The 13,064-nt window shown below is 44.7% G+C and overlaps 1 protein-coding gene and 1 long non-coding RNA gene across 4 annotated transcripts in view; one reads left to right on the top strand and one right to left on the bottom strand.

Annotated features, from left to right (window-relative positions):
- Nucleotides 1-8,186, top strand: part of ZFHX3 (zinc finger homeobox 3) — a 250,381-nt gene extending 242,195 nt beyond the window's left edge. For all 3 annotated transcript variants that reach the window (XM_069550253.1, XM_069550255.1, XM_069550254.1), the window contains one exon: nucleotides 3,929-8,186. In XM_069550253.1, coding sequence (XP_069406354.1) covers nucleotides 3,929-5,583 — 1,655 coding nt within the window. In that variant the 3' untranslated portion in view covers nucleotides 5,584-8,186. The remainder of the gene's footprint in view (nucleotides 1-3,928) is intronic.
- Nucleotides 6,154-13,064, bottom strand: part of LOC138418675 (uncharacterized) — a 139,098-nt gene continuing 132,187 nt past the window's right edge. The window contains exon 4 of the long non-coding RNA XR_011248676.1: nucleotides 6,154-7,779. This is a non-coding gene — a long non-coding RNA (uncharacterized lncRNA). The remainder of the gene's footprint in view (nucleotides 7,780-13,064) is intronic.

Here is a 13,064-nt window from a genome sequence, read left to right on the forward strand (position 1 = left end):
ACTTCCCAGTCCAAGAATGGGGACCCTGGAGTTGGAACCATCTCCTGAAACCATACTTTTCTGCCTGGTGTTCAGCACAGACCAGGGTGTATGCTGTGGGCATGAACTGGAGGGTTCTGGTGTACTAGATCCTGGGGTGTTTTTGAGACAGCAGTTTCCATTATGGACCCTTCCATTCAGTCTTTGTGGAAATGCAGATCCCATCTAGCAATCTATTGAAAATATAAAACATTTGAACATCTTAGCTAATTCTGGGTTGTGCCCTCTGGATAAAGGTGCAAAAGAATTTAAATAAACTCTTTGCTGTTCCCTGAGGTCCCGCCTCCTGTTTCAGAGACCTGTTCTGGCAGGAGAGATGCTACCAGGAAGTAGCTCTCACAAGCTGGAGCCTTACTCCTAGGGTTCCCTTTGATTCAGAAACACAGTGGTGTGTTGGTCTGGGGTTTTGGCTGTACCATGTGGCATGTGGGATCTTAGTTCCCTGTCTAGGGATTGAACCCACACACCCTGCAGTGGAAGCATGGAGTCTTAACCACTGGACCGCCCTCTAGTTTCTAATTAGACTACCTCTATACTGGAATGCACTGACCAGGAACTTGTATTGTGCAATGTGGTTCTGAATTATGACGTGTTTTATAGTCATCTAAACTGAAAATGTTTATTTTTAGGGGTGTTCAATCACCTCTTCATTTCCTTCTGCCCATTTCCCTTTCTAATGCAGAGTCACACACTTGGTACTCATTTTTCTACCTCATAGGGAGTTCCACAGTTCTTCCTGTGTGCCTCTCTTGTTCCTCCTCCTCCTCCTCGTTCTTCACCCGTCTTCTCTGGATCCAGCTGTCTTTCCTAAATTGGACCCTCACCTCTAGGAAGGATCCTGTGAGGCTTAGCACGAGTTAGTAAGTCCCCCACAGCCTGCAGTGACCAGTGCACATTCGCTAAAGCAGAGCCCTTCAGTGTGCCTCCTTATCTTCGAAACGTCCCAGTTCCCAGGGGCTCTAGCGACTCAGCTGCTTCCCAGAGCGGCTCTGCTTTCTGGTTGAATTAAATCCAAGTTTTATAACTTTGGCAGTGGTTTTACAGGACATGAAGCTACCTCATTCCTAATCCCACTTTCTTATCCTAAGAGAAGAAAGCATTCAGATATAGAAGTCGCTGCTTACCTGTGTTGACGAGTAGTATCACAGAATGATGATAAGAGTCAGCTAGATAGAGTCGCCAGGAAACAGGCGACAGGAAGTGGCTGAGTACTGAGCTACTTCCGCAGCCTGGGACCTCGGCAGAGGGGCTTGGGAAGGCCCAACATTTCATAGTAATGAGAAAGAATTAGAATGTCTCATCTGTTCCCCTTGTTTTACAGATGAGAAAACTGAGGCCCAGAGAGGTCAAGACCATTCAGCAAGCTAGGGCAGGAGCCAGAGCTCCCGCCCAGGCCTCCAGGCTCCCAGTGCTATGCACTGTACTCCTTCCACAGCACCCAGTATGAGCCAGTCAGTCAACAGGTATATGCTTAGTGCTCCTCAGGTTCTGATCACTTACAGTGGACTCCAGGTAGGAAGATAGGCTCTTAATCATTCAAGGCAGCCAGGCATGCCCCAGTTACCACCACCGACTGAACCACAGCTCCCAGGAGTACTGCATCTGGAATTAGGAAAGAAAGGAGTATGTCAGGCCCAATGGTAAGCTCTTCCCGTGACCTTCCATTTCCTCCCCACACCCATCTACTGTGGAAAGCCAAGCTTCCAAGCATCACATGGCAGACGTGTCAGCCACAGTCCACGCCGCATCAGGAGATGCCTCAGCCACTCCAGGAGTGTACGCCTCATGTGGTTCTGACCTTACAGATGAGAAAACCAAAGCCACAGGGTTACTGTGAGAATGTACTAAGCTGCTTTACTGAGTGAACACACCTAGTGCAGAGCCTGGTAAATAGCAGAGGTTCAGTACATGTTCCTTAAAATGGAACCTCTTTTGTCCTATCAGTTCTTCTCTGGGAGCCTGACGCCATAGGGATGGGGCAATCAGGAGGCATTTCTTCTCCGCCCTGCTGAACCCCTGGCTCTGGCTGCAGCTCCAACCTAAAACCTACAGCAAGCCTTTTGCCTCGAAGTAGACAGAGCCATGTCCGGAGTGTGGAATTCATTATCTGGTCTGTCCCTGCCTTGTTTGTGCTACCTTAACTAACAAACCTTTACTGGGTTTTTCTAGTGAGACCCATCTTCTCCTCTGATTTTGATCCCTTAACTGCATTCAGGAAACTGGATGACATAATCTCAGCTGTCCCTTTCTGTCAGTTTAGAAGTGCCAGTTAATGATGTCATGTGATGCTGAGGGAAGCATCCTTCTCGCTATCCCGAAGTTAATGCATGTTTTTTTCTGGGATTGGCAACTGGAGGCAACCTTGTTCTCCACCCCTGAAATTTGAGGGTTCTTAATGCAGTGTGATAGCCCAGGGCACCCTATACCACTGGAGCCAGAAATCAACATTGTCTTCACCTGGGTCTGGCCTTCGGGAATGTTTACTCTCATGAAGACAGTGCCTTATTTGGAACCCCCCACCCCAGCTTTCTTGCTGAAGGTGGTCCAGATGAAGAGGAGGGATGCCTCCTGTCTAGTGTTTGGGATGTGGTTAGTGCTGTCCTCCAGCACTTCGCTAGCCTACATGAACCAGCAGCAGCCTTCCATCACCCTGGAACAGAAGGGTCAAACCAGGAGATGGCGAAAGGTCAGGGAGGATGGCAATCTCCGGGCTCGATGGAGGCTTTACAGGAGTGGTGGGTTAGGCCTGAGTGGGACTGAGAATGCAGCCCTGCCCTATGTGGGCCTAGTGCCATCGCCTGCCACCCGTAAGCAGTGGGGCCTAGGTTGTGATGTGTCAGGAACTGCTGGGGCCAGCACTTGGGCTCTTCTGTTTCTGACACTGCTTTTCCCTCTTTCTGTGTCTGGTTTCCAAACCTTCCGGTCAACCAAATAGGGGCAGGAGAAGAAAATGCTCATTTTTCCACTGGACTCCAGAGTCCTACTCCTAGATGTTCAACAGATTTGTTAAAGGAGGTCAGCTGAGTCAAAGCAGTGGCTCTGTTTACCTTGAGTGGATTGTTTTCATTTCTTCCCCTTCCTCCTGCTCCTCTCTCTGCCTCCTAACACATCCATTCAGCGGCAGCAGTGGAGGTCACAGAGGCACATGTGTAGAGCCTGTTGTGTTTATTCATGTGGTCTTGGTGCCTGACTGGGTTTCTTGCTTTTGTTCTCTTCTCCATACTGTACATACTGTATTACTTCTACAGGGGTTTTGATGAATGCCATTGGTTCAAATGGGTCCCAGCTGGCAACAGCTAGTCTGAGGGCCTCCAGACTAATTGCCTTGGGCAGAGTGAATGGAAAGGCTTCCCTGGTGGCTCAGTCATAAAGAATCTGCCTGCAATGCAGGAGACGCGGGTTTGATCCCTGGGTCGGGAAGATCCCCTGGAAAAGGAAATGGGAACCCACTCCAGTATTCTGGCCTGGGAAATCCCATGAACAAAGGAACTTGGTGGGCTACAGTCCATGGGGTTCCAAAGAATTGGACACAACTTAGCGACTAAGCAACAGAGTGAATGGTAGCTGGGAGCATGGCAAAGAAAATATGACCCAGTGGGATGGGTGTGGCATGTTGGGCAGGAAGGTGTTAGGAGTTGTGTAGCTGATAGGGACAGTATGGGAGCTGACCCAGGGTGGGGTCCGGATTAAAATACAGGTTGGCCAACCCTGGGCCTAGTGAGAAAGCTCTACTGAAAACGTTAAATCAACAGAGAGGATCCTTTAAGTTCAAGCTCTGAGCTCTTAGACCCTGTGCCAGTGACACAGATGAAACCTCCCGAGCAAAACCTCCCAAGCTTCAGCCTCGCCACCCAGACTGACATATGACTTCTGTCTCCATTCCTTTCAGCTTTAACGTCTCCTAAACCGAACTTGATGGGTCTGCCCAGCACAACAGTTCCTTCCCCTGGCCTCCCCACATCTGGATTACCAAATAAACCGTCCTCAGCATCGCTGAGCTCCCCGACCCCAGCACAAGCCACCATGGCAATGGCCCCTCAGCCAGCCCCTCAACCCCAGCAGCCACAGGTGCAGCCGCCACCGCCAGCAGCCCAGCCACCACCTGCACCACAGCTCCCGCCGCAGCAGCAGCCGCAACGCAAGGACAAAGATGGTGAGAAGGTCAAGGAGAAGGAGAAGGCACACAAAGGGAAAGGGGAACCCCTGCCTGTCCCCAAGAAGGAGAAAGGAGAGGCCCCCACGGCGGCCGCAGCCACGCTCTCAGCGCCACTGCCCGCCATGGAGTATGCGGTGGACCCCGCACAGCTGCAGGCCCTGCAGGCGGCCTTGACTTCAGACCCCACAGCATTGCTCACAAGCCAGTTCCTCCCTTACTTTGTACCAGGCTTCTCTCCTTACTACGCCCCCCAGATCCCCGGCGCCCTGCAGAGCGGGTACCTGCAGCCGATGTATGGCATGGAAGGCCTGTTCCCCTACAGCCCTGCGCTGTCGCAGGCCCTGATGGGGCTGTCCCCGGGCTCCCTGCTGCAGCAGTACCAGCAATACCAGCAGAGTCTGCAGGAGGCCCTCCAGCAGCAGCAGCAACGGCAACTACAGCAGCAGCAGCAAAAAGTGCAGCAGCAGCAGCCCAAAGCAAGCCAAACCCCAGTCCCCCCGGGGGCTGCTTCCCCAGACAAAGACCCTGCCAAAGAATCCCCCAAACCAGAAGAGCAGAAAAACGCACCCCGTGAGGTGTCCCCCCTCCTGCCGAAACCCCCCGAAGAGCCAGAAGCAGAAAGCAAAAGTGCGGACTCCCTCTACGACCCCTTCATTGTTCCAAAGGTGCAGTACAAGTTGGTCTGCCGCAAGTGCCAGGCGGGCTTCGGTGACGAGGAGGCGGCGAGGAGCCACCTGAAGTCCCTCTGCTTCTTCGGCCAGTCTGTGGTGAACCTGCAAGAGATGGTGCTTCACGTCCCCACGGGCGGCGGCGGCGGTGGCAGCGGCGGCGGCGGCGGTGGCGGCTCGTACCACTGCCTGGCGTGCGAGAGCGCGCTGTGTGGGGAGGAAGCTCTGAGTCAACATCTCGAGTCGGCCTTGCACAAACACAGAACAATCACGAGAGCAGCAAGAAACGCCAAAGAGCACCCTAGTTTATTACCTCACTCTGCCTGCTTCCCCGATCCTAGCACCGCATCTACCTCGCAGTCTGCCGCTCACTCAAACGACAGCCCCCCTCCCCCGTCGGCCGCCGCCCCCTCCTCGTCCTCGTCCTCCGCTTCCCCCCACGCCTCCAGGAAGTCTTGGCCGCAAGTGGTCTCCCGGGCTTCGGCTGCGAAGCCCCCTTCTTTTCCTCCTCTCTCCTCATCTTCAACGGTTACCTCAAGTTCATGCAGCACCTCAGGGGTTCAGCCCTCGATGCCAACAGACGACTATTCGGAGGAGTCTGACACGGATCTCAGCCAAAAGTCCGACGGACCGGCGAGCCCGGTGGAGGGTCCCAAAGACCCCAGCTGCCCCAAGGACAGTGGTCTGACCAGTGTAGGAACGGACACCTTCAGATTGTAAGCTTTGAAGATGAACAATACACACAAATGAATTTAAATAAAAAAAATTAATAACAAACCAATTTCAAAAATAGACTAACTGCAATTCCAAAGCTTCTAACCAAAAAAAAAAAAAAAAGAAAAAAAAAGAAAAAAAAGAAAAAGCGTGGGTTGTTTTCCCATATACCTATCTATGCCGGTGATTTTACATTGTTGTCTTTTCTTTTCTCTTTTAATATTAAAAAGAAAAAAACCCTTCACCCTGTTATATTGTGTCCTTTTGAAGGTACTATTGGTCTGGGAAACAGAAGTCCACAGGGCCTCCCTATGTCTTTGGAGCTTAAACCCCTTGTATATTTGCCCCTTTCCAATAAACACCCCACGTCGATAGCACAGAGGAGCCCGGCATGCACTGTATGGGAAAGCAGTCCACCTTGTTACAGTTTTAAAAAATTTCTTGCTATCTTAGCATTCAGATACCAATGGCTTGCTAAAAGAAAAAAAGAAATGTAATGTCTTTTTATTCTCAGGTCAATCGCTCACACTTTGTTCTGTTTTCAGAATCATTGTTTTATATATATTATTTTTTGGGTTTTTTTTTTTTTGGTTTGTTTTTATTTTCGTTCCAGAAAAGATTTTTTGTTTTGTTAATTTAAAAACGGGCAGAAAGTATTTGAGAAAAACAATGTGAACTGCTTTAGCTTTCTGGGGATTTTAAGGATAGCTTTTCTGCTGAAGCCAATTTCAAGGGGAAAAGTTAAGCACTCCCACTTTCAGAGGAAAAAAAAAAAAAACCCACACAGAGTGTTGAGGACTTGTAGCTTAAAAAAAATAAGTTTTAAAAACTGACTTTCTGTATTTATGATAGATATGACCATTTTTGGTGTTGAGTAGATTGTTGCATTGGAAATGAACTGAAGCAGTATGGTAGATTTAAAAGGAAAAAAAAAAAAACCTTTTGTGTACATTTAGCTTTTTGTATGGTCCAGCTGACAGCTCCTCATTTGATGTTGTCTTGTTCATTCCTAGCAGATAGATTGCAATCCGTTGATTCGCCTAAGCTTTTCTCCCCTTTGTCCCTTAATTCCACTTTCTCTTTCCTCCTCCCACCCTATAATCTCCCATTTAAGGTAGCTGCCTTCATTTCTTAGAAGGTAGCTGCAGAATTATTTTATAAAACTAAAGAAAGAATTTCAAAGGGTTCTAGGGGTCATTAGGATCCTAACAGATTATTTTTGGTTGGGGAGTTGAAACTTTTTAAGCATATAATTCTAGTTATCTACGTCTGTTAGCCTTGTACATTTAGTTTTTATTTATCCTTCTTTTGATTCTTCTTTTCACCCGATTTTCCCCCTCCTTGTTTGGTAGATGCTTCAAATATTCTTTTCTTAAACTAAAGCATTCGTTTCGGTTTGTGTAATTGGGCTGTGTGCTTTTCTTTTCTAAAAAAGTTTTTGGTTAGGGGTTTGGTTTCTGTGTTTTTGTTTTGTTTTCTTTCTCTCTCAGAAAAAGAAATTTCATGCTTTAAATAAAATCCAAAGACACACCCTTTCACTGCTGAGGCAGAAAAAAGGGAAAGGGTTCTTGTTACTTGAGAATTTGTTTCTGATTTAAACAAACAAGACTTAGTTTAATAAAAGAAAGAGTAAAACAAAAGATTCCCAGGTTGTTATGTGCTTCTTCTGCAAGCAGAGAGGCAACTGTTAATGAAATTCCATATACCAAAAGACACATTTTTCACTTCAAAGTTTTGTCCTTGTGTTAGGCAGTCTGAGCAGTGAGTGATCCAGAGCGCAGCCAACAAAGAAGCAGATAGCACTTGTACGTACAGAGAGCAAAAAAGGAACCGTGTGTGAGGCACTTGTGTTTATGTTAATATCCATATTCCTGTAACACACAACACAACGCAACATACACCCTTTCTCATCTTACAAAAAAAATGCGGTCTGAACTTTGAAAGGAAAACTTTGTGCTGCTATAACGTAGATTTTGGAGACAAATAGATGCTTTGCTGTTTCACTTTCATAGCCAAACATCAACCGAAAGAATCTCCCCTTACCCTGAAAGCTGAAGTCCTCCCTTTCATTCTCTTCCTTCTGTTTCAAAAGGGAACTTTGAAGACTGTGAATGCAGGTTCCATCTGGTCACCTTTTGGGCTTCTTTCCCCAGTGCAGAAGCCACTCATCGACTTTGCAAAAAGACTGGAGCATTCCAAGATCTGAAAATGGATTTCTTTTTTTCTCTTTTTCTTTTTTAGCCGGGACTATTTTATTTTTATGAATTTGTTTTTAGTTTAATGAAAGAGTAGATCCTGAACTGTTGTATATATTTCTAACTAGGCTGATTGATGCACAGTGCAAATTCCTTTTTTAATTTTTTAAGTAGAAATACTAAAGAATACCATCTAACTATTCATACCAGTATCCAGCTGTAGCATAAGGTGTCAAAAACAAGTACGCAAAATATTTGCTGTTTTAGCAAGCTGTTTCTTTTGACAAGAATTCTTGTATTTCTCCCTGTGTTTGAGATGAACATTTTTAAATTTTGAAGTTGTACAGTTTTGTTTTCCATTATTTTATCTTGTTTGTAACTCTATGAAATATATATATATTTTTTGCCATTTAACTGTTGTATGTTACTCTGTGTCTGTATCATATAGAAAAAAAAATTGTTTGTTTTTGTTTTTGGTTCTCTATGTGATACCAATTAACAATTTAATACTAGCTTTACCTATCAAATTCTGCTAGGTCTTTTCTGAAAACTTTGTTTTTAAAAAATGATAACTGCTTGGTAATAGTGCAATTTCTACCCCTTTTCCTCCCCCCTCAACTTTAAGTTCATTTCCTTGTAATTTTGCCACCTTCTCCCCAATGGCTTTTTTTTTTTTTTGGAGCTACTATGCCATCCTCCCTCTGTGAGGCAGAGTGACTGTCGGTGTTTTGGTGTGCCATGCCTCGACTTGTGGGTGTGTTTGGCAACAGCAAGGTGGTTGGGTAGAGTGGCTAAGCCTGCTTCCGCCCACCAGTGTTCCCCAGAGGGGTTATGCGAGTGTTTCAACCTGGAGTGGGTTGCATGCTTAATGCTTTCCTCTACAACTGTACCACCCACGTGTATGTTCATTCAAAAAGAAAAAATAATTCTCAGCATTAACCCAGAAGTAGCAAAGCAGTCAGTGATGGTGAAGCTTAGAGGTCAGACATGAGCTAGTTGATGTTTGTGGGCTGACATCCACCGTGGCTGTGACCAGAATCATTTACAAAGCATGAATTCACTACAATGCTCAACTGTTTAGACTGGTCTCACTCAGAGAATTTATTCCTGTAGGTAGCTGAATAGGATATCTCAACTCACTTTTAAAATTAGTTCTTCACTTCCATTAACACTTCATATTTTGGTTGGTTGGTTTTTTTCTGACTTTCCACAGTGTGGGTTGGTGCTGGGCACCGTTCAGTCACAGCACCAAGTGCGCCCACAGAATGGGAGTTATTTCTTCCATCCTCCAAAAAGAAACTTAAGAAGGAAACACACACACACGGAAAAGTTTAATAAATCTAGGAAGTTTTTTTTTTAATTAAAAGCTATTTAAAGATATGAATGTGGCCAAAGTTTTACACAATTGAAAATAAAGTAAAACAGACGGCATGTGTTTAAACCTGAGTTTATCAGGCATGGCAGGAAGTTGCAAGAGAGAGAGGCAGTGACCCAAGCCAGTGCACTTGATGTTCATGGACATATATTTTTTTTAAATAATAAATTAAATTAAAACATTTTAAATAGAAGCATAAATTGAGTTGGTTGGTTGTTGGCGCTGAGATACTGCCCACTGTGAAACAAAGCTTTGACTAGTTCTTTTGTTTATTTACTTCCTTCGGGGGGTGGGGAGGGGGGCAAGTTTGGGTAGGAAAGAGCATACATGAACGTGACCCTGAGGTGAAGAGGTATATGAACAGCCTTTGCAATGTACAAAAAAACAAAAAACAAAAAACAAAAAAAAAAACAAAAAAAATAGAGCAAGTGAAACCAAAAATGATGTTCTTGGTGTTTTTCTATAATGTAGTCTTGTTAGCTTTTTTGTTACTGTAACAATGCTGATCTCGAACTGTACCAAAATACATGGAGACTAACAGAACCACATGGAACTTTCAAACTGAAAAAAAATTTGTCACAAAAACTTTGTTGTCATAGTTAAGTTGATTGTAGATGGTAATTGAATATACTCCTTTGAAAATATTTCATCAAGTATGTTTCCTGCTCATTGTGATACATTAAAAAAATATGAGCAAAAGTTCTTGTCTCTGTCACCAGATTTTGTGTGTGTGAGAGAGAGGTTGATGGTTGATCCTGAGGTTGTGTAAACAAGGACACTAACTCCAGGGCACACAAGCTCTTTGATATTTCTGAGTGTCCTTGTCTCTCCTGACACTTACGAAGGTGCAGGAAGTGTTGGTGATGGAGCTGACTAGCTTATTTGCTTGAGAAGGGTAAGCCTGACAGCTTGGATGATATTTGGCCCCAAAGAATTCTAATAGCATTGATACTTTTAATTCACATGTTTATATGCAAATTTTAGGTACCTGGGACAACAACAAGCAAGGAAATTTTGCTGACGGCGAGGAAAGAGGTAAGATTAACTTCTCTGAAATGGGAATCAGATCCACTGTTGACAACGCAAGGATACAAAAAGTGAGTTGAATTAAATGAATGATTGACTACATTTACCTTTCCTAGCAAAGGGCTTTTAAACTCTGTTAGAGTAGAATTTGAGATAAGAAGAGTCTTCAAAACAGTAATAGCACTAGTAATTCGTATATATAAGAGGAAATTTGGTACTCTTATCAAAAACCCTCCCTTCCAGCAGAAAAGGTGTGAAATTCATTAATAAGGAGTACATCCAAGATCAGACCCAAAGGCCCTTCCACTCATCTCTAATTTATAGCCAAAGCCCGTAAATAATTTACGGAACTCTAGCAGTGGGCCTGGATGGCACTGCAAGAGAGCTGTCTTCTTGCAAGGTCTGCAGCATCTTTCCTCAGCCAACAAGGGTTTTTTTTTCTACACCAGGAGTTGAACTATAAAACCTGCTTCTATTGGCTCAGACAGCCATTGTCTACCAAGTCTTTTTTCTTAGTTCCTACTGCAGGCATTCAAGCAGCAGCAGTGACCCTATTAACTCAACATCTCAAAGAATCCTACAGTGGGTACAGGCATCACTAGAAGCTGGTTCCCTCACTGGTAGCTGGAACCTCTGTGCCGAGCAGGTTATGCCACTGTCCCTAAGGAAACCCTGCTCTTTCTCCAGGCACTGTACTTCTCCTGGGTGTTCCTGCAGAGGCACATGGCTTCCATCTTAGTACATGTTCTTGGCACACAGTTAGGTCACTGATCTTTCTTCTGACCCCACAGAAAGGTACATACAGCACGATAAAAAGTGTTCAAACCCAAAGCCACGTCTGCCTTCCTAGGCTATAATTATTTTAAGATATGGCAGGATCACACTGAAATGTTTTAAACGGAACTAGTTTCGCAGTGAGGTTTTTGCTGCTTCAGCTCTTTGCAGGAAGGTGACTACAATTCAAATTCTTAAGATAAATTTTTAATAAGAAAATAAGACAAAACCTTGGTGATGGTTAGGGCCTTTGTATCAGAAAAACCTCTAAGCACCTAAATTACATTGAGAGAGGACTGGGTAAGGAGGGACTCCGCCTGTTACTAGAAAAGTTTTACACGAAAGGGAAAAGAGGTCTTCTACTCCGGCTGCAGTATCATGCTCATGTGGATATTAATCTACTTGGAATTAACATTTTTCCCCTGGAAAATGTGAAATGGCTACATCTTAGAATGGCTGATATGTGTTAGTCAGGTAGCTGTTTCTAATTTTGCTTTAAAGAAATGTCTGTAGTGCCTAGCTCCTGTTATAGACTAAGGACCTTACAAGTCTCACTTTTAACAAGTTTAGACTTTAAGTTACAGGAGCACAAGCAGTTTAAGAGTCGAGCTGAAGGATGAGAAGTCTGCACCTGCTGCTCTGCTCTGTAGCCTTAATTACAGGACAGACATGCCTGCTCAGTCTCTGTATATTACTGCTGGGTGCAGACCAGCAAGGCTTTGGCAAAACTTGAAAAATTAGTGCTCTCAGGGCCATTAAAGTAGCCAAAGCTTTCCATTACCTTCATTTCATAGCAAAGATGGTAGGTATCTTCCTTACTTCTTTGTTCTCTCTTTTTTTTTTCAGAGGCATGTTTTTTAAATGTCTTACCCAATTACCCTAGATTCCTCTCAAGCTATCTTCTGGAGTTTTTAAATTCCAGATACAAAAAAATTGTTCTTTATCCTTTACGACTGCTTCATTTCTTATCTATATGGAACAAAGAGGCTGTTTAATCCAATTTAGGGATCTCTTATTAATATAAGAATGAAAGAAAGAATGATAAACTGTTTTACTCTTGGAGCAAGATCCTCTGGCCTGAGAAATGAGTGCTAAGAAACAACAAAGCCCAGCGTATGAGAACGGCAGACAATCTCCGTCTCTGTAACACTGAAAGCTGCTTAGGACACTCACACTGCCTTGCCCTCCAGCACAGCCCCCTGGTGCATCACTACTGTCTCTTAGACCCCCTCTGTAACCCCTTCTGTTAGCATGGCACTTAAAACACACTGTGAAGGTCTGCAAAATTACTTCCTGCTTGTTCCTCAAAATAATCTATAAAGAAGGCAAAGTGGGTGACATCGATGCCAGGTGTTCAGGATGGTGAAGTAATGAGTGAGGGGAGAAGGCACTGACCATGTGTTCAGTCTCTGTCTGGTGTTCCTCCTCCCTCCACAGTTCGGAGAGAGGGGTTAAGAGAACAGGAGTCAGTCTGACGGGCTTCACCAGTGTGACCTGGACGGCATCACTTACTCCCAGTAATATGAGGATAAGGGTACCTGCTTCATAGGCTTCTTGTGAAGATTAAATAAGTTAATATCCATAAAATGCTTCAAACCCTGCCTGGTGCATACTCAGTGCTGAGTATTGGTTGCTCCTATCATTGTAGTATTAACTCTCCACTTGTTTGCTGTAGATCCCTTGGAATCACAGCTCTCTAACTCTTGCTTTACTTCAAGACTGTGGGGACTGCAATCCCATCAAGTCTTTGCTTGATGCATGTTTGCAGCTGATATATCCCTGTCTGTACATATCTCAGAGGGCATAGAGACTCGTCAGGGTGTTTCTGCCCATGCGTTGTACAGGAGGACTGTACTGAGTCTACACTTCATTCTCTCCATGCCCAGCTTCTAATGATTAATGTGGTCACAGAAAAGGATGGCTTGTAGTTTGCTTCTGTTTGCCAGAATAGGCATTCCTGATTCGCCATGCTGGTGGGTCAACAGCTTAAATGTCTGGGGTTACAGAGACAGACTAGAAGCAATGGAATAGGATGTCACAACTTGCCCACTGCCATTGCCTTTTTTGAGGTGGTTTGAATACACAGGTTGGGAGCAGTAGTATCTAAAATGAGACTG

The sequence above is a fragment of the Ovis canadensis genome, chromosome 14 (assembly GCF_042477335.2).
Source record: "Ovis canadensis isolate MfBH-ARS-UI-01 breed Bighorn chromosome 14, ARS-UI_OviCan_v2, whole genome shotgun sequence".
Lineage (NCBI taxonomy): Eukaryota > Metazoa > Chordata > Mammalia > Artiodactyla > Bovidae > Ovis > Ovis canadensis.